Source organism: Ptychodera flava, chromosome 9 (assembly GCF_041260155.1).
Source record: "Ptychodera flava strain L36383 chromosome 9, AS_Pfla_20210202, whole genome shotgun sequence".
NCBI lineage: Eukaryota > Metazoa > Hemichordata > Enteropneusta > Ptychoderidae > Ptychodera > Ptychodera flava.
In genome coordinates this window covers 38905906-38929015 of record NC_091936.1, presented here as the reverse complement: position 1 = coordinate 38929015, position 23110 = coordinate 38905906, and the positions used below count along the sequence as shown (strand labels likewise).

The 23110-nt window shown below is 36.2% G+C and overlaps 1 protein-coding gene across 1 annotated transcript; it reads left to right on the top strand.

Annotated features, from left to right (window-relative positions):
• The first annotated feature begins 76 nt into the window (after window positions 1-76).
• Window positions 77-23110, top strand: LOC139140930 (isocitrate dehydrogenase [NADP] cytoplasmic-like). Its single transcript, XM_070710420.1, is given in 12 exon segments — window positions 77-170; window positions 265-304; window positions 9625-9731; window positions 11358-11444; window positions 12461-12621; window positions 13472-13686; window positions 18233-18301; window positions 18710-18861; window positions 19246-19386; window positions 20183-20221; window positions 20224-20344; window positions 21256-23110. Coding segments are annotated over 12 exon segments (1233 nt in total). The 5' UTR covers window positions 77-154; the 3' UTR covers window positions 21341-23110.

The following is a 23110-nucleotide window of genomic DNA, read 5'->3' as shown; positions in this document are numbered from 1 at the left end:
AAAGCCCGGTCATCGTGCAGACTGATTCAATCTGTGAATGACTTGCCAGTGAATGAGTTACGTATAGTACACTCAGTGCAACTGCAACGTAGGCAACGTTCGTGTTAACGTCTCCCTTGTCTGCCGATTTTTCAGAACAATATCCGGCAAAACGATGTCAAAGATCCAAGGCAAGTTTGATAAGATTTTGTTTCAGAGCTTTCATAAAAATAATCACGTAAGCATTTAAGAATCTGATCCCATTTCTCTGATTTTTTTCCTCAGGAGGAATTGTCGTGGAAATGAAGGGTGATGAGATGACAAGGTAGGTGAACTACAGTACATGGAATGTTTGCTTGTTGAACTTAAATTCCGTTTGTCGCTGTTCATTATTTTTAGACAAAACACGTACTCAGAATTTCCTTTTCAAAACGCAACAACAGTAAGAGTGTGCAGTTTCTGCTATGTGTACGGTACATCTTCCTCTTACCGATTTGTTTCTCGTTATCCCAACTTTTGGTTTCGCATATAATTTGGCCCATCCCATTTTATTTGAGACGCACTTTACTGCAGAGCAGGTTTCGTACACGGAGCCCACTTTTTGAAAGACATGAGAACATCAGCTAACTTTGTAAACTATATGATCATGGTCAGGGGTAAGGTTTAAGGCCTGGTTTTTGTTGAAGTCGTGAAATGAAGCACAGCGAGCGAGCTAACGGCGCAGCGGTCACGCGTCTGCCGGTTTCGCGTCGTCAAGGTTTGCGGTGAGCGAGAAGGATGCTCCTTGCGCGTCCGGGTCTTGCATGATTTGTACGTCCGTTGTAACTTGTACCGTGTCCAACGAATCTGCTGTTTGCAAGTGATGACTGATGTAACGATTTAATCTTGCAAACCGGCGACCGATATACAATTTCGAGATAAAATTGCACGGGAATTCATACCGATTGCAACCGCGTCATGCTACTTTGTATGTAGGGCGTAAATACCCTCTGAACGCGCACAGTGCGGCGGCCAGTGCTAGTGGTGTTTCCCGTCCTTGGTCCCCGTCTATTTGGTTTTATGATTTCATCGAGTAAACTTAGGATTATATCTTACATTTATTGTGTCAGATAATGAGACTTTGCAAAATTGCAATAACATTTTGTGAATCTTGCTCAATTTATATGATTTTAACGTATGCAAGGAGGGCACCAACGACGGAAATTTCCATGCGTCGTCGGCTTCAGCTTCCACTCGGCGAAGCTGTCAGCTTATCCATGTGTGTTTGCTTATTAGCATAACGACCTTTGACTTTTAAGTTCCAAACTTGGTGGCCAATAATCCAGGGCTTCGTAAATAGAGCGTAACCATTCACACGGACTCAGCAGCATTTATCTGCACACAGCCATTGCAAATTACATGTATTATAAGAAGTACAAAGTAATCTAGTGTTTGTCTCATATGTTGATGTTACAGTTTTTTACAAGTAAAGAGAACATAAAGAGAACATCCTATCCTTTATCCTATCCTAACATGAAAATGGAGGTAGTCTGTATGCAACCTCAATTCATCCCAATTTTTTTACCCATTTTATAAATTGCAGTCTTAAATTATTTTTTGAAATACAACTGTCTATGGCTCATCGCTGTAATTTTCAATGTTACTACAGGTGCAATCGTTGCAACATTTTCTCAAATTTGAGCATCAAAAGGTCACAGGTGAATCATGAATGCCCTTGACAGAGAGTGTTCTGTTGTAAACCTGTTTGCCTTGCAGGAATTAACACCTTGAAGTGTGAATTTCAGGATTTATGATGTCATTGTATCACTAAAAAGACAATATTTGCAGGCAGTGACAATATACAGACCACACACAGACTATTCCAAAATTATATTTTTGCACAAAGGATTTTAAATAATTCTTGCCATCTGCTAATGCTTGCTTTTAGGTGGATTTACTCCAAGTGTGTCGGCACATAAATATCAAAACAGGGTAAATTGAAGGAACAAACTTCAGCAGACTGTTGAGTTTGTGATAGCATGGAGGCACACAGTACCTCCATGGTGATAGGCCATGGTGATAGGCCGTTGCCTAGATGTGTGAACAGAATTGCCCACACTGCTGCCCAGACAAGCCAATTGACTTGGGCCAGTCTAGCTTTTTGGTTGAATGGTCCCTTTCTTTCTTTTTTTTTTTTTCCTTTTTTTTTCTTTTTTTACACATCCCAAATGAAATGAAGTTGATGGCATGCGGGTGAACCCCTTTCTATCAACCTGGATGAAAATAGCTTGACTGCCTCTTACAACCCCAACTACGTTTTGCAGAGTCACACTGATTGTGTTATTTTCAGCAATTAATATACATGCAATTACGGTACACTAAATAAAGGGACATGCTGTACCAGTTTCCTAGACAGGAATACTATACTAGATAACATGTTGTTTGTACACCGTACTTTAACAACCTAAATAATAATTTATAACAAAGTAAGGGTTTCATAATGTTACAAATATACTCAAAATGACTACACAATCATTCACACATGACCATATTATAAACCGTTTTTGTGCAAGTGCATGTATATCCACAGGGTGTTGTCTAAATGTCCGTCCCCAGGGGTGGGTAGGTGTTTCGTTGTATCGCTAATAAAGATATATTCTACCAACCTTTGGTGTTTCGGTCTTAACTTAGCACTGCCCTTGACAATCTTGCGTATACGTTTTATCAACATGCTGCGTCTATTATCTGATGAGTTTGAGTGCCTAATTAGCCAAAGTAATCAAGGGTAAATTACTAATCTGTGGACGCTCTCACCAGATTATCACCAGATTAAATTTGACAAAGTCAATAACGAACGCACCAGCAAGGTATAACTGAAGAAAGGGCTGAAACTTTCAAAAGCCGTGTCCAGAGGTGGTCCGTAAAACTAGTGGACACTTTATATTCATGTATTCAGAAACAAACAGAAGGCACAACAAACTTGAATATGCATTTGTAAACGGAAAGGAGGACATCCCAGGAATGCGTGGTATGTGTTCAACACACCTTGGTAACGTATCGGAGATGTGTTTACACTCTTCCTGCTGGCCCGGCAAAAACGACGCGTAATGGTCGACGTGCCAAACACCGCATCGAACTGAATCAGACTTGACGGGTATATTGAACAATTCCGTGTTAGTCGAGAACAAGAACGGAAAAGACTTCATCATTAACTCGACGTTCGAGCTCGCCTTCAACTTGTCCAGTTTATCAACCGCGTTCTTGCAATACGTACACTTTTTTATTAGTCTTTTTTTTTTCAAATAACAAAAGGCATGTTTTACATACGACCGATTGTGTGCTCAGCAGTACAAGCAGTGTTGTGGGTTGGTGACTACATGCCTGCAGAATTTATACACCGCGGTATTTTGCTTTGAATTTTTCAATTGACCCCATGTGCTAAGTTAAAACACAAACAAGAAGGTCGAGTGTTCTCTCTGCAAATCAAGAAGCATTTCGAACACGAACGATTCGGATATCTTGACTTCAACATTACTAGCTACGCAGCTCGAAAGGTATGCTCGGAAACAGGACGGGAACATTAGTCAAAGCCGGATTTTGCATGTAAAGCATGCAATGTACTGAATACTGCTTATGCTCCCTTTAGTCCGAGCATGGAGGTAGTAGAGACTCCTTCTCTACTACCTCCATGGTCCGAGACTCCCGCCCTCTCGGCCATAAACGTCATTGAGCTGCCAAGAATATGATAGTGCAGTCGCGTGAATCTGTGTATATTTTGATACATTATTTTATCAATCCTTATACTCAACTATCTAACGCATCAAACAAGGGTCATGTCAGGTTCTTAGGACGTTCTCCAAAAGACATATAATCGATTAGTGTCGCGGAATGATTTTCACCAGATTTGAGAACTAATAAATAACTGGTCGTCAGTGTGTCTTCGCATATCAAATCGACAAGTGTATTAGTAACTTCGAGGGATCACATCCTTCACTGTAAAGTTGTTTTTATACAAAACACACATTTTCGAGAAAGCTGACGTGCAAGGGAAAGACAGAACAACTGAGTCCGACGGAGGCGCAAAGCAGTGCATTCGCATTTGTGTCGATGTACACATCTGTCTGTTATTCCATTCTATCAGTCGACGAAGCCTACGTCATTTTTTACATCCATGGTCAAATGGTAGTGAACTCCAAGCAAAGTCCTACATAACATGCAAAGGCGAGCCAGTGGCCATATGATGATGGATTACATAAACTTCGAAGTCTAACATCCTTAACTGTAAAGCTGCGGTTTTTATACAAAAAACACATTTTTGGTAAAGCGAATGTGCAAGGGAAAGACGGGGAAAAACACCGTGATCGCGCGACTGAGTCCGACAGCGGCGCAAGAAGTGTTTCCCCGACAGTCAGACATATACAGTATGCTATATCATGCATTTCTAAAGCGTGTCAAAACGCTGACATAAAAAGATATGTCCAAAAGGTTTGATTATATATAGTTATTACATTGTTACGCAGGGTTTCACGCGGGTTCAAAAACTGACATAAAAAGATATGGTGTCCAAAAAATTCGTTTTATTTAGCTGACTGATTTATCGTCTTTGCTATGACCTAAACATCCCCGTTTTCGTTCGACAAGACTGTGACATCAATATCTCCCCATAAACGTATAGATCAACCTGGTTGAGTATTACTATGCTCCCAATTTGTCTTCGCAGCTTTCATCTCGTCTTGAAACGAATAAGCATATATAAGGCATGAAAATACTTTTGCCGACTAGTCAGTTTTTATGTCACAAGCGGCGAGTTTCCTCCCGCAAACGATGACCGGCTGTAGTCAAAAACACATATAGATTGTCATGTCCGTATTTAGAAACACCGATGAGCTTTACCGTAGATTCCAAAGCATGTTGGCTAATTTGTTTACCTCTATCGATCATGTGGGCTTAAAGTAAACATTTCTAAGGTTAAAGGTTTGTAGTTCCGGCTTCCGGTCTGACGGACCACATCGGGACACTGACTCCACCGCTTCGATTAGCGTTCTACAGCTCAAAGAAGCAACCGACGAAGGCATAAATTGGCTTGTCCCCGTTTAAACATGTCCGAAAACTGTTGACGTTCGAAAAATTAGGAAATGTTATTGTGAAGTAGATTTCTGTGGACACGGCTTTTGAGAGTTTCAGCCCTTTCTTCAGTTATACCTTGCTGGTGCGTTCGTTATTGATTTTGTCAAATTTAATCCGGTGATAATCTGGTGAGAGCGTCCACAGATTAGTAATTTACCCTTGATTACTTTGGCTAATTAGGCACTCAAACTCATCAGATAATAGACGCAGCATGTTGATAAAACGTATACGCAAGATTGTCAAGGGCAGTGCTAAGTTAAGACCGAAACACCAAAGGTTGGTAGAATATATCTTTATTAGCGATACAACGAAACACCTACCCACCCCTGGGGACGGACATTTAGACAACACCCTGTGGTATATCTGAACCTGCCTGGGGAGTGGATACCACAAGCTATTTGCATAGGCATTACCGAGGAGTCAGTACTATCAAAGTCAAACTGTCCTTTAAACCTAGCTTTATCAGTTCATCTAACTTAGAGCAGGTCGAGGTGCATGATCAGACAGATCAAAGTACAACTGTTCCAGTATGAGACTTAAAGGTCAGTTCACCCTTTGATGTTGCTGCAGGCTGTTATCCTGCAAAATTATGATCATTCTGTACCATGGATGTTTTATGGCAGAATTACTACAATGTAGATCACAGATTACCAGTACAGAAAGTACGTCTGTGAATAAACCATATATTCAGATTGATACAATCTTAAAGTACATCAAATTCAGCACTAGTATAAGAACCAGGGCTTGAACATTTTGTGTCGTAAGATGCCTTTCTAGGACTGTATTCGAGTTCAAAATCTGCCCTTGCCCCATCAAAATGAATTAAAATACCAAATTCCACCAACTCAGTGAGTTTGACGTTTCCACTGTCTGGCTGTCATGTTTGGAGTCTGTTCTCTAGCTGCGCATGCCAGAACTGTCATCAGTCGTCCAATGACACGTGATTTCTGACTTCATCTATCACATTCAGATGTATTGAGATCTATAATGAAACGAAGTCAAAAAGTCCAAAGGTGGACTCAGCCTGGCATTTAAAAGTTTTCAACATACTTCAAGAGTTCCATAATCTCAGTGACCTAGATGAGAGGATACCAAACCATGTGGAAATTTAAGACTGTTTTCTCTTGATCTGCGGTCTTCATGACATGTCTGAGGTCTAATTCTTATATTCAAATGGCATTAAGACACCCACCATAGTATTATTGTAACTAATGTTTCTATCCATCTAACAAGTATTCCATCAGGACACTTTCACCTACATTTTGGCTATGTATGCCAGACACCCACTGTACCAAAGAAAAAAACAACTTTTATCAGTGCAAGAGTACGGTTTAGGTCAGGAAAGGTTAAGAAAAAGTGGTCTGACCACTGATGATGTAATAACAGGGTGTCTGAGTCACAATTTAGTTCAGAATCTTTGATCTCCATTGTCCGACACAAAGGTCTGACCTCGCCCATTGAAAATGATGTAACTGGAAGCCCTATGCGTATAGGAATTGTTCCTGGCTCAGTGATGAAAGGGGTCAAACAATTTTATCATTGTAATGGAATTGTTGAAAGAATAATTGTCATCGAAACTCAAACAATGTAAAACTTTTAAATCAATGAGTCAGCTTTAGATAATTAACATCATAACAAAATGTTACCGTAAAACAGATTGTTCAATGTCTGTTTAAAGGCGCCCTTCTCAATCCCAGGTTCTCCCATTAGCGAATGTGTCAATAGCTCATTAACAGTTTGTCATTCTTTTGTTTTCCATTGAATATTTCATCAAGTAAATAATCTGTATATTAGATAAATCTGATAATTGAGTGGGGGCTTTAATGTACACTCTTGGTGTTCAACTTTGAAGAATCCAAACTCAAACAGATATAATTTAATTTTTGAATGTTTTCAATAGATGCTAATATCTAATATCAATTAACTAAATTAAGACATTGCTCCTCACATCATTTGCAAATAATATTTACAGCTGTATGCATTTTTTGCATGATTTATTGTTACAAATTTGAGAAAATATTTTGATTTGATTTGAGAATCTTACCGCCAACTGTATTCTGTCTAAAGTTCACACTTCTATTACATCTCCCTTTCCTGCCTGCTTTATAGAACATCGGTAATGATCTGTACACAAACTTTGAATCATTTTGTCACAGCGTGTACGTCTACCAGCACCAGTAAATTTACTCAAATAATGGTTAAAATAGGATTAGTGTAATACCAATGTATGTCAGCATTATGTTTATAAATTATTTTGAAATAAACATCTCATCAATAAAACATGCAAACAATTGAATAATGGGGAAAAATCAGGTGTTGATGTTGCTGAGGGAACAAAAATCTGCAATTTTGATATAATTTTGGATCTTTTTTATTGTATGATCTGTTATTTTGTTACTCTTCACGCTATGAGCCAAGTCTATGCCTAGATTTACCTTACTGACTTGTGTCATCACAATACAAACCAAACAACAGGAAAATTGAGCAAATTACTCGTCCTGCCTCGCAAAATGTCAATGGTCAGTTGTCAAAATGTATGCTGGCTGAAAACACAGCAGATGCAAATAGTCTGGTAATTTTGTAACATAATTAGTGGCATGATTTTGAATAAATAATAGACATTAGTAGATGTATATCGATTTCCAGCAAAAAAATGACAACCAAGTTCTGAAAACTTAAAGGTGATATTGCCTTTTTCAGCAGAATAAAATGCAAAATAAATGTCACATTATTGTTCTATTAAAACATTGATAATGGTGATGGCCATGTTTGCCCTGTTTGTTTGGTCATACATTAGCTATCAGATGGAATTTCTCCCCTTTTTTTCAAAAAATAAAGTATTGCTGATGTGACAAATGACCACAATAATAGGAGCTTACAAGGTCATAGGTCACATGTGACATGTAACATCAGTTGTTCATATAATTTGCATCTATTCTATATCTGTCCATACATGTACCAGCATCAACTACAACAAATAAAGCCAAATAAAAAAATTGTTTCTGGTAACCCGACCTTCCCTATTTAAATCACTCCTACTCTAATACTTCGCATTTTCAAAAATCATGCATGATTTCGCCAAATTTTGATGGGTCACACCTATCAAAAATGAAAATATAAAAAAAGTTTCTGACTAACCTTTCGGTAGGCCATGTCCACAGAAACACAATATTTTTTATGCCTAAACATACACCTTAAACAAGGTCAAACATTGTTTAGCAACTATTCAAATTTCTACATCTTTGTAAATCTTCATTGATTGTTTTCAAAGCAGTATAAGACACCTACAAGGAGACAGAGCATTAATCACAAAGTTAATCATTTATATGCATAGTCTTTCAAAGTTCTCACAATATTTTGCCAAGGTTTTCATAGAGGATGCAACTCTTAAAATTTGACAATCAATAACACTGATTGAAAGCTATATCAATGCTTTAAACTTCAATCGATACTTTGAAAGACTACAGCAACACAATCTCAGTACAATCACTGACTTATCGGACCAAAAGTTTCTGTATTTCTTTTTATTTTCTGTTGCTGCTAAAGGTTAAAACACAATTCTTAGTGTACTTGTAATATTTTTTTATTGCTGTGGAAACATTGAAGTTTCAATCATTGATTTTAATTTTGTCAAAAGATACACACATGACAGTGATATGTGATACAAAATATCAGACATTAATCTTACATGTACATGCGATGACATCAACAGTTTCCCCTGATTGCAGACGAAAGCACAGTTTAGTCAAACTTCAAACAGACTACACCAGGCTGAGATTTAAGTGTTTGATGTAGCTATTTTTGGAAAATATGTGTGTAATTTTTTTGTGTGATTCAGACCAACCCTGAGGCTTTCCATGGATGAGCTTCTCTCCTGGATTCCAGTCAACTTCACAGCAGATCCCATAATCATCCTCTTTTCTTTCAGAAAGCAGTGGACATATCTTTTCATTTTTGACAAAAATATTCAATCTGTGTCTTTCCTGTATTCAATCTGTGTCTTTAAGCATTAAGGATAATCAAAATAAAGAGTAGTTTCTTGTTACAGTGTATTTTACTCATCTACAATACATTCAATTGCATTACATGTTATTTTCTTTTTAGTGTGTGTGTGTAATCATTTTTTTCTGATCTATCCGTTTATTGTATTATACATATTTTAAGATAAGCTATACATGTAGATGTTTTAAAATATTAATTTAATTAAATCTAATTTATATTATTATCATAAGATGTTTGAAAGTGTTTACAATAGATATTAACATTTGAAGACTCTTGTAGAGCAGTGCTTTGTACAAATAAATTTAAAATGAATTATTCAAAATCATCTGTAACATTTGAACTTTGCCCAATAAGCTCACTGTGATGGTCACACATGTTACTGTGTAGCTCTGCGTGGCAGGACTGTGTGTTTCGTACCGGCTACAGGCCTTATACAGTTACTGTCGTGGTTAGAATCACCTATCTCTGTGAACCATACATTTTTCAAAACCAGAAAATTTAATAACTTAAGGATTTTTCCCTGTTTTTTTTATTTAGGATCATCTGGGAACTCATAAAGGAAAAACTGATATTTCCGTATGTTGACCTTGAGGTCCAGAGTTTTGATTTGGGAATTGAACACAGAGATGCCACCAATGACCAAGGTAACCATAGTGATATTCGGTACATTATCAGCCTCCGAAAATCTGATGGAATTTTTTTCATTTTCATCAACAACAGCTGTTGATTTGAAGTCCCATCAATCAAAACAAGGCATGTGACAGCTAGTGGATTATCCTACAGACAGCAGTGTTTTCATGCAATTTGCATATTTATGAAAACATTTGCACACCAAAACCAATGTGAAAATTTATCAGGACAAATTTAGGAATAAATTTTAAAAATGAAAAATATATTGGATAATTTTAAGGTATCAGGATGATGTAATATCAAAATAATAAAAAGTGTACTTGCAAGTCATCAAGTATCAACTCTGGATTGGCAGTAAGAATCACTTTATTGCAAAAATTTAGTACATAAAATCTGTACATGATATTTACTTCCCTTTTTTTCATGTAGTCTGCAAACTTGTTCAGGGTAACTCTGGTCTATAAGATTTTGGCAGCCTGTTGATAGTCAGTTTAATATTGTAATGCCTCAACCTTTTATTACAGTGTATACACCATATGTTTCCAATAATTAATCCATATTTGATGGCACACATCCGTTGTGAAACGTAGACTTGTAGAATTGAGTTGTTTGCTTTATGTTACCACATAGAAGCACATATCAAAAGTAAAACTTTTTATGCCTTTATGATTCTTTTAATTCATGTTTAAGTAATATAGCTATAAATATATATGTAACTCAATCACTTGTGCAGGAAATTGTCTCTACCAGCAGATTTTTACAGTTGTTGTGATTGTAATATCCGGAAACTATCAACTTGTGGGCAGATTTATGCAAATATTAAAACCATATATTCAATACAGTGTGGTGTCTGAAATTCCTAATGGTGTCAAAAATACCTGTATTAAAATTGTTTAGTATATTATTGAACATTATTGATAATGCAGCAATTTTATCAGGTTCTAAAAACGGCGCAGTTCTAATCAGCTGTACAGTTAAGTGTTGTGATTCAGAGTCCTCAATGGGATTTGAAATTTGTATCAATCATGAAACTGAGAAATTAGTGCACCAACAAACAGGTTTATGACAACTGTTTTACCAAAAAAATTCTTAATAAATCCATAAAGAAATGGTCAACATGATTGTTGATTTAATTTCTTTAAACCCTGGAATTGCTTTTTTTATTCAAATGTCATCAAGAATCACAAGGTGATTTGCATGTGTCACAGTGTGATCCTGTCACCTTTGAACTTTGCTGTCAATATTGATGACTTTATCACATGGAAAACCTCTTGCGTTTCATGTAATTGAATAGGTGTACACACAAAAAGTGTTGAATGTGTCATCATTTTCCCAATGTAAAGCAAATACTTCAGCTGGGTTTAAAAATCTTATGGCAATTTTTTGTGACTGGTCTCTGACCCAGAATGTGTTACAACACATTTCTTTTCATTTCAAAATAACCAAGCCAATAAGATAAGGTGGAGCATAGACCCTTGAGGGTCTATGGGCTGAGTGATAAGGCTGTGCAACATCAGTGTCACATGTTTTTGTTTGCCCAGTGTGTAGGATCAATTTCCAAATTACACATAGTCTTGTTGTAACCATATTGCCTAGGTCATAAATCCTTTAAGAAAACAACACATCATGTTTCATTACAGTGACTATCGATGCCGCTGAAGCAATCAAAAAGTGCAATGTAGGCATAAAGTGCGCCACCATCACACCAGACGAAAAGAGAGTGGAAGGTAAGGGTTATCCACTGTTTTCAAGGTCAATGACCTTGACATACATGATAACGTTATGCAAGCTTGTTCCCAAAACACTGATATCTAAATGTTATGGTAACTCACACTACACCCATCCTTCAATACAGAATTTTGAAATCCCTCCAACCCTCCCCAGAAAGTGAAGGACGATTACTTGATAGGTTTATTCACATTTAATATTTCCAAATTACCTTTTGCCATTCAGGCATGCTCTAATTATTCATTAATTTTCTGACTTTCTGATTGCTGCGTTACCTTGACAACTCTGACGCATAATCTTCATTCAAGCAGAAAATGAAAATACTGTGTACCAATTGAGGTATTCAAGTCAACCTTTTGAGAAAGGTATAATAGCTTAAGTGTACCGGTAGAAATTTGAACAGTTAATTGTAATGCCCAGTCTGAAAAAAATCCGTTACGGTGATTTCAGTACTACCATGAGAATTGAAATGAAATTACAAATCTAATTTTGTTCACTTATGAAGACAAAATTGGGAGAGACATGTTAAAAGTACCACATTACCTATTTTCTTCCAACTGATTACGTTAATCTTTCATCTGTGATTTATCTGAGAGAAATACCTAATGTCAAATCATTGCCGATTATTACATTTTAATTGTGTCCAAATGCTAACAAACAAGAGAGCACAATGTCAACCATGTCACAGATGCAAATTCAAGTGTTTTTTCATGTTTACAGTCAATTTTTCATGTGATGATGAATATCTTTTTTAAACTTAACATTATTTTTAGATCTCCAAGTTCAGCTGAAGAGCATTTATTGGGGGAGTGGGGGAAGGGAGAGAGAGAGAGAGAGAGAGAGAGAGAGAGAGATAGGCATAAAAGTTATTTCTTTAATACAGCATTAACCATGCTCTTGCTGTATCTAATACAGGAATCTAAAAGGGAAAAATCTAACTCATCGATACTTGCTTTCCTTAACACTGACAATACTCTTCAAATTCATGTAGCTTTTTCCTGATTTTTTCCCCCAGAATTTAAATTGAAAAAGATGTGGAAGTCGCCTAACGGAACAATTCGTAACATCCTAGGGGGTACTGTCTTCAGGGAGGCAATCATATGCAAAAATATTCCCAGACTTGTACCAGGCTGGGAAAAACCAATCGTGATTGGTCGTCATGCACACGCAGACCAGGTGGGTGCAACTCGGATCAAGATGAACATTCAAATTTTATCCCTACTTTCATTCATAAGATGAATGATAGTAAGGTGTGTTACTGACTTGGGTTTCCTGTAATAACATTAAAAAGAGAGAAGTAAAAATTTATTTCATGATTTATATCAGTTCATGTCTCTGTAGAGTGTTGAAAGGTCAAGGTGAATGTCATAGGTGGAATTTGTTTCTTATTCTGCAGAGAAAATCAATACCTACACCCACTTTGAGAAATATTGCTACACATAGTCATTTATTCCTTTCCGCTTTCTGTTGCTCCAAGCAGAAGCTCTGATGTATAATAACCAGGAATATAACAAGAAAAATAAAACAATTCATCAAAAGTTACAATGACTGTATCGCTGACACATGTATTAAAAGGCCAGTAGCTGTAACTGTTGATGATTTTTGTCTCTATTTTAATTTTGTTTTGTATGTCAATTACAAGTTCTTGTTCTCCTCCCAAAAGCATGTTGAAACACTCACTATTTGTCTTGTCAACACAGTCGAGTCTGTGTGTGTGGACTTTGATTCTAGTCTGGACAAGAATTCACTTGTCAACAATAACAATGCAGTTTACACATGTACAGGCTGAGTTGTAGTCAAATACAGTGTTTCCCAACATGCATTTGGCAGTAGGAAAAGAAACTCTGTAGTTGATGTTAAAACCAAGAATAGTAAATAAATCGTCAAAAGGTACGGGTGTTTGCCCTTTAAAACTTTGTTCTTGATGCAATAATTATTTTTGTCCAATCTCAATATTGTGTGCAAAATTAACATCTAACGTGTTTATGTGTATCAACATCTACATCTTCTCTTGTTTCATTGACAGTACAAAGCCACAGACTTTGTAGTTCCCGGTCCCGGGCAGCTGGAGTTGAAATTTACTCCATCCAATGGTGGTGAACCCATCACTTACACTGTCTATGATTTCAAAAACAGTGGCGGAGTAGCCATGGGCATGTATAACACAGACGCATCAATCAAAGACTTTGCCCACAGCTGTATGGCATACACTCTGGATAGAGGCTATCCCCTCTACCTCAGGTGAGATATCTGCTGCATTTCTAATTCTGTCATAAACTGTGATCCAGGTATTGGTCAGTCTCTGTCTCATACATAAACGGACTTTGGACAGAGTCCACTGAGTTCAATGTGCGCCTTATCATAGCTTTGTTCCACTGGTTCTATGCATACATTGCGTTTGATTTATCAATCAATTTGCAGATTGATGTATTAAGGCCATCGTCTGGGCTAATGTCGGTCAAAATGCTCAAAAAATCAAATTTTATTTTTTTCCTTCATTGTCACCCTCGACATGTATACTTTCAAATAAGCTATATCATTCTTCAAAAAATATTAACTAAAATCGAGAAAAATCGCGTTTTTTTCCCACTGACCCCTGGTCAAATTTTATTTAGTCTAATTATATATTCAAACAGGTAAATCGCTATTTTGGTTGCCTAAAAACTTTGTTGAGTTATGGCATCATGTATGAAGTAGTGACCATTTGCTTGCTTATTGAAGCAGCTTTTTCAGAGGTAAAAATATGGCGTTGTGGAAATTGTGAGTTTGAGACTAATTGCAGTCTAAAAAAGCCAGATCAATGAGTAATCGGGAAGAAATTTGCAACAAATGATTCTGTTTTATATTTTGTGTGGATATTACTGTAAGGCATATGAAGATTTTCATTCAGGTATAGCAATTAAACCAGAAAACAAACCATATTAGACGTTATGGTGTCCATATACATAACAGTAAAGAATCTCACATGAATTTCATTATCATGCTGATTATAAAATCAATGGTTTTTTTATAATTAACAGTTCATTTTTCACTTAGAAAGCAATTACAACCAGGCTTTTGTAAATAGAATTCTAACTGACAATTTAAACTTGTCCACTACCCTATTTTGAGGTCGTAAACTCTGCATGAAATATGAGTATCACCTTTATGTTGTAAACATTTCAATCCAATACTCCTAACAATTGTGTTTTGTACTGCATTCGTTTCTTGTGGCAGTAATAACTCTTGAAAGAATGGTTGGAATGCAATGAAAATCAGCCAACATATGTGAAATTAAATACTTTACAAAATAAATCTCAAAAAACAAGGTCATCCAATCATGTCATAGTAGAAACTTGACGGAAAGTTGTGACATTTATTAATTTTTCAATCTTACCGAGATGACTATGATTTAATTATATTGACATCTTATACAGTCATAGATTTAGGTTCATATTGTAATACATATACATCTGAATGCTACAGAAAAAATTCGGTTGTTGTATGACTTTTAGTTCAATAGATATCTTTGCCACAAATTTCCTCATATTTTTAACCCTGAAATTGTCGCCATGCCAACCGAATATCCGGTTTTCCCCTGCACTGCATTTTACCATCTACTGCAACAAAAAGATGGCAAACTCTGAAAACAAGGTACTACACGGTTAGTGTTTTAAAATAGCCCAGACAATAGCCTTAAATGACATGTGTATTGTCGTATCGCGAAAGTGAGAATATTTGCAGTCTTTATGGCATTATTTCATGAATTTTGTTTAATTTTCATATTTACTCTTACATGGGCAGTATGCATTGGTCAGAATCTTAAAATATTAGACCATACCTTCATCTGAGTGTGCAGAACAAAATAACAATGATGTAATTTCTGGTAGTTACTGGGTTTTAAAGGTTTTTGGAAGTACCCAGTGATAACTATTCATTTACTGTTCAAAGTTTATTTCAACATCACACTAAGATTATTCTTTTCCACTGAAATGTACAAATTACCATTAGGAACAAAAGATAAAATACAGCTACCAGACATGTACGTTTGAACCGATGAGGCGCTCTCTCACACTGAACCTGAGTTTAATATGCTACAGCAATATTTTACATGACATTCACATCATATATGGTCAACAATAAGTTTGAAAAGATTCATTATTTAGTTTTTCACTTTAGGACAAACACAAGAAATTGCAACATTCTCCATGTACAATAGCCAGAAATATTGGCAAGAAAAATACATGCCTGGGCCATCCTCAGAAGACCAATGTTCAATTCAGATGACAATATTTTCATCTAAAAGTTGAATGGCAAAATTGATAAGTTCTGATATCACTTTATTGGCCTCTTCATTTTGTTTCCTTCCATATTACATGAAAATTGTTGAGTGGTGTTCATAAAACAATAAACAGATAAACCATAACTAGAAGCCATAACCTGATATTACTGCTATCTGCATGATTGATACAGTGACGGTATTTTTAAACTCATTTCTGAATGAATTGTCGGAATTTTCCGCGTCAGTTAAGTTTTGACAAAGGCTTTATATGTAAATAGATTTCATTCCTTAAAATAAACGGCCGTCAAGCAAGACAAAACTTGTCTTTCCTAGAATGGATAAAAATGGAAAATAGAAACGACCATACTAGAGTGCGGGCTGATGTACACTGTTTAACCAGTTGTCGAAAGTCTGCATCAGATGTTTAACCCTTTTCCTGCCAAGTCCATATTTCACCACCAGGTCAAGATGGTTAAAATTAATGAAACACAATATATTCCATATAGTGTATTTTAACATAATACTGTACATTTGAAGGCTGTTGAAAACATAAATACTGTAAACTTGATTTTTTGGATTAAAGATGCTATAACAGACCAAGCCAAGTGGGTGAAAATACGTCATGTTTTGGCTCAATACCGCTTTTTCCTGACTTGGCTGATGGGGAAGTGATACTGTCTGGTAGGAAAAGGGTTAAAATGCGACGTTTAGCTTTACTTGTCATCAGTGGGCCCTCTGATTTCACGAGTTCCTTGAGTCGATTCAGGAATTTGTGGGAATGTCTTTGCATCAGCCCCATACTCATGCATGTCCTAAGTAAAAAAATTTTGACTAACCAAAAGGATCTCTCTAGAGTCTGTAGCATGTCTACTCATATAAATACATATATTTAACACTACTAGTCATGTTCACATGTGTGGAGTTAACTTTAACAAATTGACCATTTAAATTGTTGTTGCTGTCTGTGACTCAACATGCCACAGTTACTAAGCACAGCTATCCTAAGAGCTGGCTCTATAACAGCTAGCCTTGCAGAAAATCTGAACCAAAAAATGCTGAAAATTGACAATTAGAATTTGTTTAGCTCCTGTAATTGATTAAGCTGTATGTGTTTTTAAATTTCTCTTGTCGGTTTGTTTTTTGCTTTTTAGGGAATGTACAAATTTATAGGGTTTGTGCTAAGTTAAGCTGTTAAAATGTTGGCACTATGTCATCTAAAGTGGTATTCTGTGTGTCATTGTGTGTGTACACAGTCCACAGGGACAAGAAAATAAAAAGTTGCTACAGAGAAAAAAAAAAGTGGCCACACTTGTCATATTGTTTTGTTTTGAAGCTCAATTTTTTCCAGTGCACTCACTTTTGAAAGTGCAGTCAATCGCACCTGCCATGCATGGTCCTCATATTAAAACTTACCAGCAACATTAATTGAAATCCTTCAGTAAATGTTACATTCAATGTCGAAATGATATGATATAAACAGCAATCCATCACAGTGCTATACCCAAAATGGAGTAAATGCTGTTTTCTAGTAATGAGAAATTATTGTGGTATAGTAACTTTGAATTACTGTCATAAAAGTGACTTCTGTTGTCATGTATACCAGGAGTGTCATCTAGCATATACTGTACTGGTATCTTGTCATAGTGTGCGCCTCGAAAGTGAAAGACTTAAACTTTTGCTCAGACTTTCCTGAATGAAACTTTCAAACATGCTCTTTCAAAATCACAAATAAAAATTGTGGGTAACCGTGCAAAGTTTGGAACTAGCAAAACAAATTACCCAACATTTTGTGCTATTTGAAATTCAAAATGGCCGCCATCCCTGTGTTAACTCTATGGGGAAAAATTAAATTTGGATTTTCTAAACACTAAGATGGTGCACGAGTTTGGTAGACTAATCGTGGACAGTGAAAGTTTTTCTTTCTCCAAGAGCTTTAAAATGAGTCCCTCAAGTGGTAGATCAGATAAGAATTGTAGAAATTTGAGTCCAAACATCTGCTTTGGAGGCACATGTACCTGTCTCAGATTAATCACTGCTTAGCGACAGAGCACCAGGCTATCTTGTCAAAGCAATAACACATTCATGGTTGCGAGACTGACCATAAATTCTTTAATCTTCAAAATCAATCTTTGCTTAATTATTTGTTGTAATTTTTTATGTGTTATAATTTTTATCTGGATTATAATTTGTGTAGATTCATGTGATTAAAAGGCTGTAGTCGTAAATTTAAAAGTATATAGTATACAGGAAGCAGTCCTGTTATGTAGCTCCATGCATGACCTGCAATAATGGCAATTATATAATGTTACTTTCACTACATTATCAGGGATATGGTACATCTAATTTGCATCACAAAAGTCAATTTGCTGTAGCCTAACCAAACATGTTTTGTCTGCAGGTATGAATCAAGAGACAATATGAATTTGTTCAATTTCTTTGGTAATCCTTTTTAATCAATGTATTGATGGGTTGAATAATTGTGAATTAAGTTTTCTCTCTCACAAATTTGAATTTTTTCTCCCACAGTACTAAGAATACAATCCTGAAGAAATATGACGGCAGATTCAAAGACATATTCCAGGAAATATATGACAAGTAGTTGTTTCCTGTGCAGGCTTCACACAGTGAGTGTGTTATGGTTCGTGTCCTTTTCATGATGTGACATACTCATGGAAAATACTCTTTCAAACTTAGGATTAACTGTACTTTAAAACAGGTTGTGAAATTCAACATGCTGAAACCAATATAAACATTCACAGAATATAGCGGTTGTGCTTTCAGTGATGAGGAAAAAGGCAATTTATAGCTCTTACATGTACCTTTATGTCAGAATTTTGCATATTTCAAGGATACAAGCTATATATCATGAATGTTTGGTTAAAGTTTACTTGAATATTGATTTCATGACAACAGGCACAAATATTACAAAGTGATATAGGAAGTTGTGATCAAGAAGATCCATAAACGCTTGGAGAATTAACAAAATTGTTGATTTAATTGCAGGGAATACAAAGAGCAGTTTGAAGCCAAGAATCTGTGGTACGAACACAGATTAATTGACGACATGGTTGCGTATGCCATGAAATCAGAAGGCGGCTTTGTGTGGGCGTGCAAGAACTACGACGGTGATGTTCAGTCTGATTCAGTTGCTCAGGGTAAGTAATAGATTTCTCCTACTATTCAATCCAATCTACAGAAACCAAGCAGGCCTGGATCTAGGGGTTTTGATTTGATATAACGGCAACATATGTCTCAGGTTGGTGTTTCTTACTTTACTCGGAAAAAGCAAGATTAGAAAACAGTGCATGAACAGGCTTGATAAATGAGTTATTGAGTTGAAGACAGAACACAGTATTCCAATATTCCTTCACAGATGCCACCCTTGGCCATGAGTGAGATTGTGTTGACATCTACTGGATTGCGTTTTTAACATGTTATGCTTTAATAATACTAGCAATTAGGTTTGAAGCTCAATTATCTACTTTTTTCCAAATTTTGCTTCAATTATTACCAATAATGATTTTCTCCAATACCTACAGGATATGGTTCGCTTGGTATGATGACAAGTGTGTTGATCTGTCCTGATGGCAAGACAGTGGAGGCTGAAGCAGCACACGGCACCGTTACAAGACACTATAGGTTCCATCAACAAGGGAAGGAAACATCAACAAACTCAATTGGTGAGATTTCTAATGTCTTTATCAATGCCAAGTCAGTGTATTTTGTTCAGGATGGTGAGCAAGTAGAGGTTACCAGAGTTCCAAAGTCATGTGACTTGCATCCATCCCAACAAACTAAGGCAATCACATCACAGGACAGTAGAAATGTTGTGAGGGTTCCCAAGCCATTCAGATGTGTTTGCTGACAATTAATGCATATTTCTTAAAGGTATACAGTCACCTGTAATCTAAATATGCCCATACATAGTCAAAGGGGCATTCCTTGGTATTCAAATGCCCATGTAAGGGCGCTGTTTTTAAAAGCAGTCACCTGCTTAAAATCTGTGATTGGTTAGATTTCCTCTTTCCATGGTAACTGTGGCAAAATTGGAACAGGTGACAGTATACCTTTAAAGGGACAACAATGATAACTCAGATAATATTTTCATCATCTCAGCTTGATTCAAATTCATGATTATAAACTCCTCAAAGATAGGTTTGTCCTGTGTAAACTTGGTACTACTACCATGTGAATGAATTCCATGCCCTCATGTTTTTTGGTCATATTAAATACCAGCACTTATCATCTAAACTTTGTCGCAAACGTTTCCAGAGTGCAACACAATGTTGAGCAGAGAATGGAGAGAAATCTTGATGGTAGCAATGTAAAAACAAAGTCAACAAACCTGTTCCTATGGATCTTGCAATACTATGAAATGAAGTCTCACACCCGATTGCATGTGTTAACAAATTTACAATTTTCCCTTTCATCAAATGATCAAACAGTTCTATTTTCTGTTCAATGTCAATTCTGCAGCTTCCATCTTTGCGTGGACACGGGGACTTGCTCACAGAGCCAACTCGACAAGAACGAAGCCCTGGCTAAATTCTGTACAAACCTTGAAGCCACTTGTATAGAGACTATTGAAGCAGGTTTCATGACTAAGGACTTGGCAGCTTGCATCAAAGGATTACCCAAGTAAGTCTACAGTTCTCATCTTTGAAATACCGCTGTATTTTATATGACTGAAATATTATGTGCTCAAGGTCATTTAGCACTGACCTAAACTAAATCTTGCACAGTGAAAATTTACTGTGGAAGATTAATTAGATATTTTTTTATATCTTGTCAAACTTTACATGGGCGTCCATATTCAGTACCACATGACAAATTTTGTGGCTATGTGCCTTTGCAAGAAGAGTGTTAAGAACAGAAAAACAATATTACTGTAATCATCACGGAGTTGTCCTTAAAAAGGGGCCCGTAGCTATATTGATTATTTTTTTCACTTTTTTGTTTCAATGTCAACCACAGTTTCTTGTTCTACTCCCTAAAAGCATGTTGAGATATGCAGTATTCAGCTTGAAAACTCAGTGTGCACATGTGTGAACTGCATTGTCATTGCTGACAAGTCAAAGGTACACGGTCACCATAAATTTGCCTATTCCATATGTGGTAAAGGGGTGGGGCTTAGCGTACTACCACGTACACCTGTAGCTGTCAGTCCTTCATATTTGATCCATGAAAGCTCATGCAGATGACGCTGCGAAGTATGCTATGGCTTGTCGTGTGGGGCACTTCTAAAAAGCAGTCATCCGCGTAAAATCTGTGATTGGCTGTTAAAAAACAGGTGACCGAATACCTTTAATTCTGGTCTGGACTAGAATCAAATGTGAACAATGACATTGCACTTTACATGCATAGAGAGTGTGTTGACAAACTAAATACTGGGTATTTCAATAAGCTTTGGCAGTATAACTTGCAGTTGACATGCAAACCAAAAATAGTGAAATAATCGTCAAAAGTTACACCTCCTGGATTTTTATTTATGCGGTCAAATTTTGTTTTCAGTGTACGCAAAGTTTGTATGACTTTTCTTCTCTTTGCAGTGTTACACGCTCTGACTACCTCAATACTTTTGAATTCCTGGACAAAATTGGAGAAAACTTGAAAAACAAGATGAGCAAACTCTGATTCCGTTCGAACAATGAAAGAAGAAGAATGCCGGCAAAGTCAACATGAACAGTTTTATGAATTTTTTATTGACATTGTCATTGTTAGTGTTTAGTTAGTAAAATTTTCAGTATTATTTTTGGTCATAATTTGGGGTAAAACTTGAAAGGGACGTCAAGAACTAACTCATCAATTTACATTGAAATATGGCTAAGTGTTTTCATTTTGGTAATTTTAATATTTTAAGGTCATGAGTTTTTTAATTTTTTACATTTCAAATGTGAAGGCCACATCTGTAGAGATGAACTATTCCAGTTTTCATGAAAAAGGTTCTCCCTTCTGAATGTATCTACATTGTATTTATAACTTGTACTGAGTAGGAAAGATGGAGTACAACATCGATGCTGGTATTAAAATGCTACTGAAGGATCTAAACTCATTCTGAACACATGAACTTGATCAGTTGTATTCAATGCAGCTGAAGTATTGACACCAAAAGCGCCCTCAACTTGACAAGGTTATTGTTGTAACGTGAGCTGTAATGGGGCCAGCATTTTGATTATGGGATAGATTGTGTCAGGTCAAGGGTTTGGATGCGGCTTCTATGGGGTGCTATGTTAATTGACTATGTTCCTTGGCTTGGTCGATGGATCACAAATGCACTACAGAAGGCAGGTACTACATGCATTGTAATCTTCATACAATTCAAAGTCTCCTGGCCTACTTATTAATGCTGTAGAATTTCACACCATGCTATGCATTGTTCAGTCAATCCACATAATTTCCTTCCAAAATCAAAAATAACAGCTCCATCTATGTATGAAACTGAAATGATGCTGTCAATCCTGAAAAGTTACCACATTTCATCAGGAATGCAGATCCCTTACAGGAAGAAATTAAACACATGATTTTAACACTGTCAGTCCCTTGGAGAATACTTAGAAGTACCACAAGCAATACAAACTTTCTTAAAGCATCAGTCAATTGATATCAACAGTTCATGATAATGATATCAAGAGAAAGTTCATGTTTAGAAAAGTTATAATCACAAAGTTTTATAGTCTGTGCAAGAACATCAAATACAAATTTTTTTTCAGCCACAAAACTTTTTGTTCGTAATATTCCTCTGGCATTTCTGAAGCATAGCACAACTTTTCTCTGTAATACTGCCAATTTAGCGTCAGTGAATTTTAACACTTTCCCACAACAAAGGGTACAGATTTTATGTAAAAATGTGCTATTTTCAACCATCAATTTGCAAGTTTTCATGCAGGATAACACGGTATCAGTATTACAAAACTTTTGATGAGCAACAACTTTCTGACTTTGTCATCAAAATTGAGATACAGAGTTTGAATGTCAGTATCCAGCATTGTACTTGGCATTCTTTTTACATCATAACAGGAGCCATCTTGCTAATCTTGTAACAGAAAAATCACACAATTCTCATTTTTGTTGTTGGTTCACTGATGGCATTATGTATTCCGTTATCTGCCGTTATGGATAGGTGGCATATACAGAAATACAGCATTTGATTTTTTCAGTCATGAGAGATTTATAAAAAATTTTCAGTGCAATGATTTCTGGGAAAAAAAGTTTCTAACATCAGAGGAATAAGCAATCTTTTGGTCTTTGAATTGAAGTATTTTTGTTTTTACAGAGGAAGATGTAAATGTGAATAGATTTTTTTTAGTATTTGTATGTACACCCAACACTTTGAAGGTGTTCTAGAATGTACAGTGACAGATAGAATACAGAACAAAATAAAACAAAATTAAATATTAATTAAAA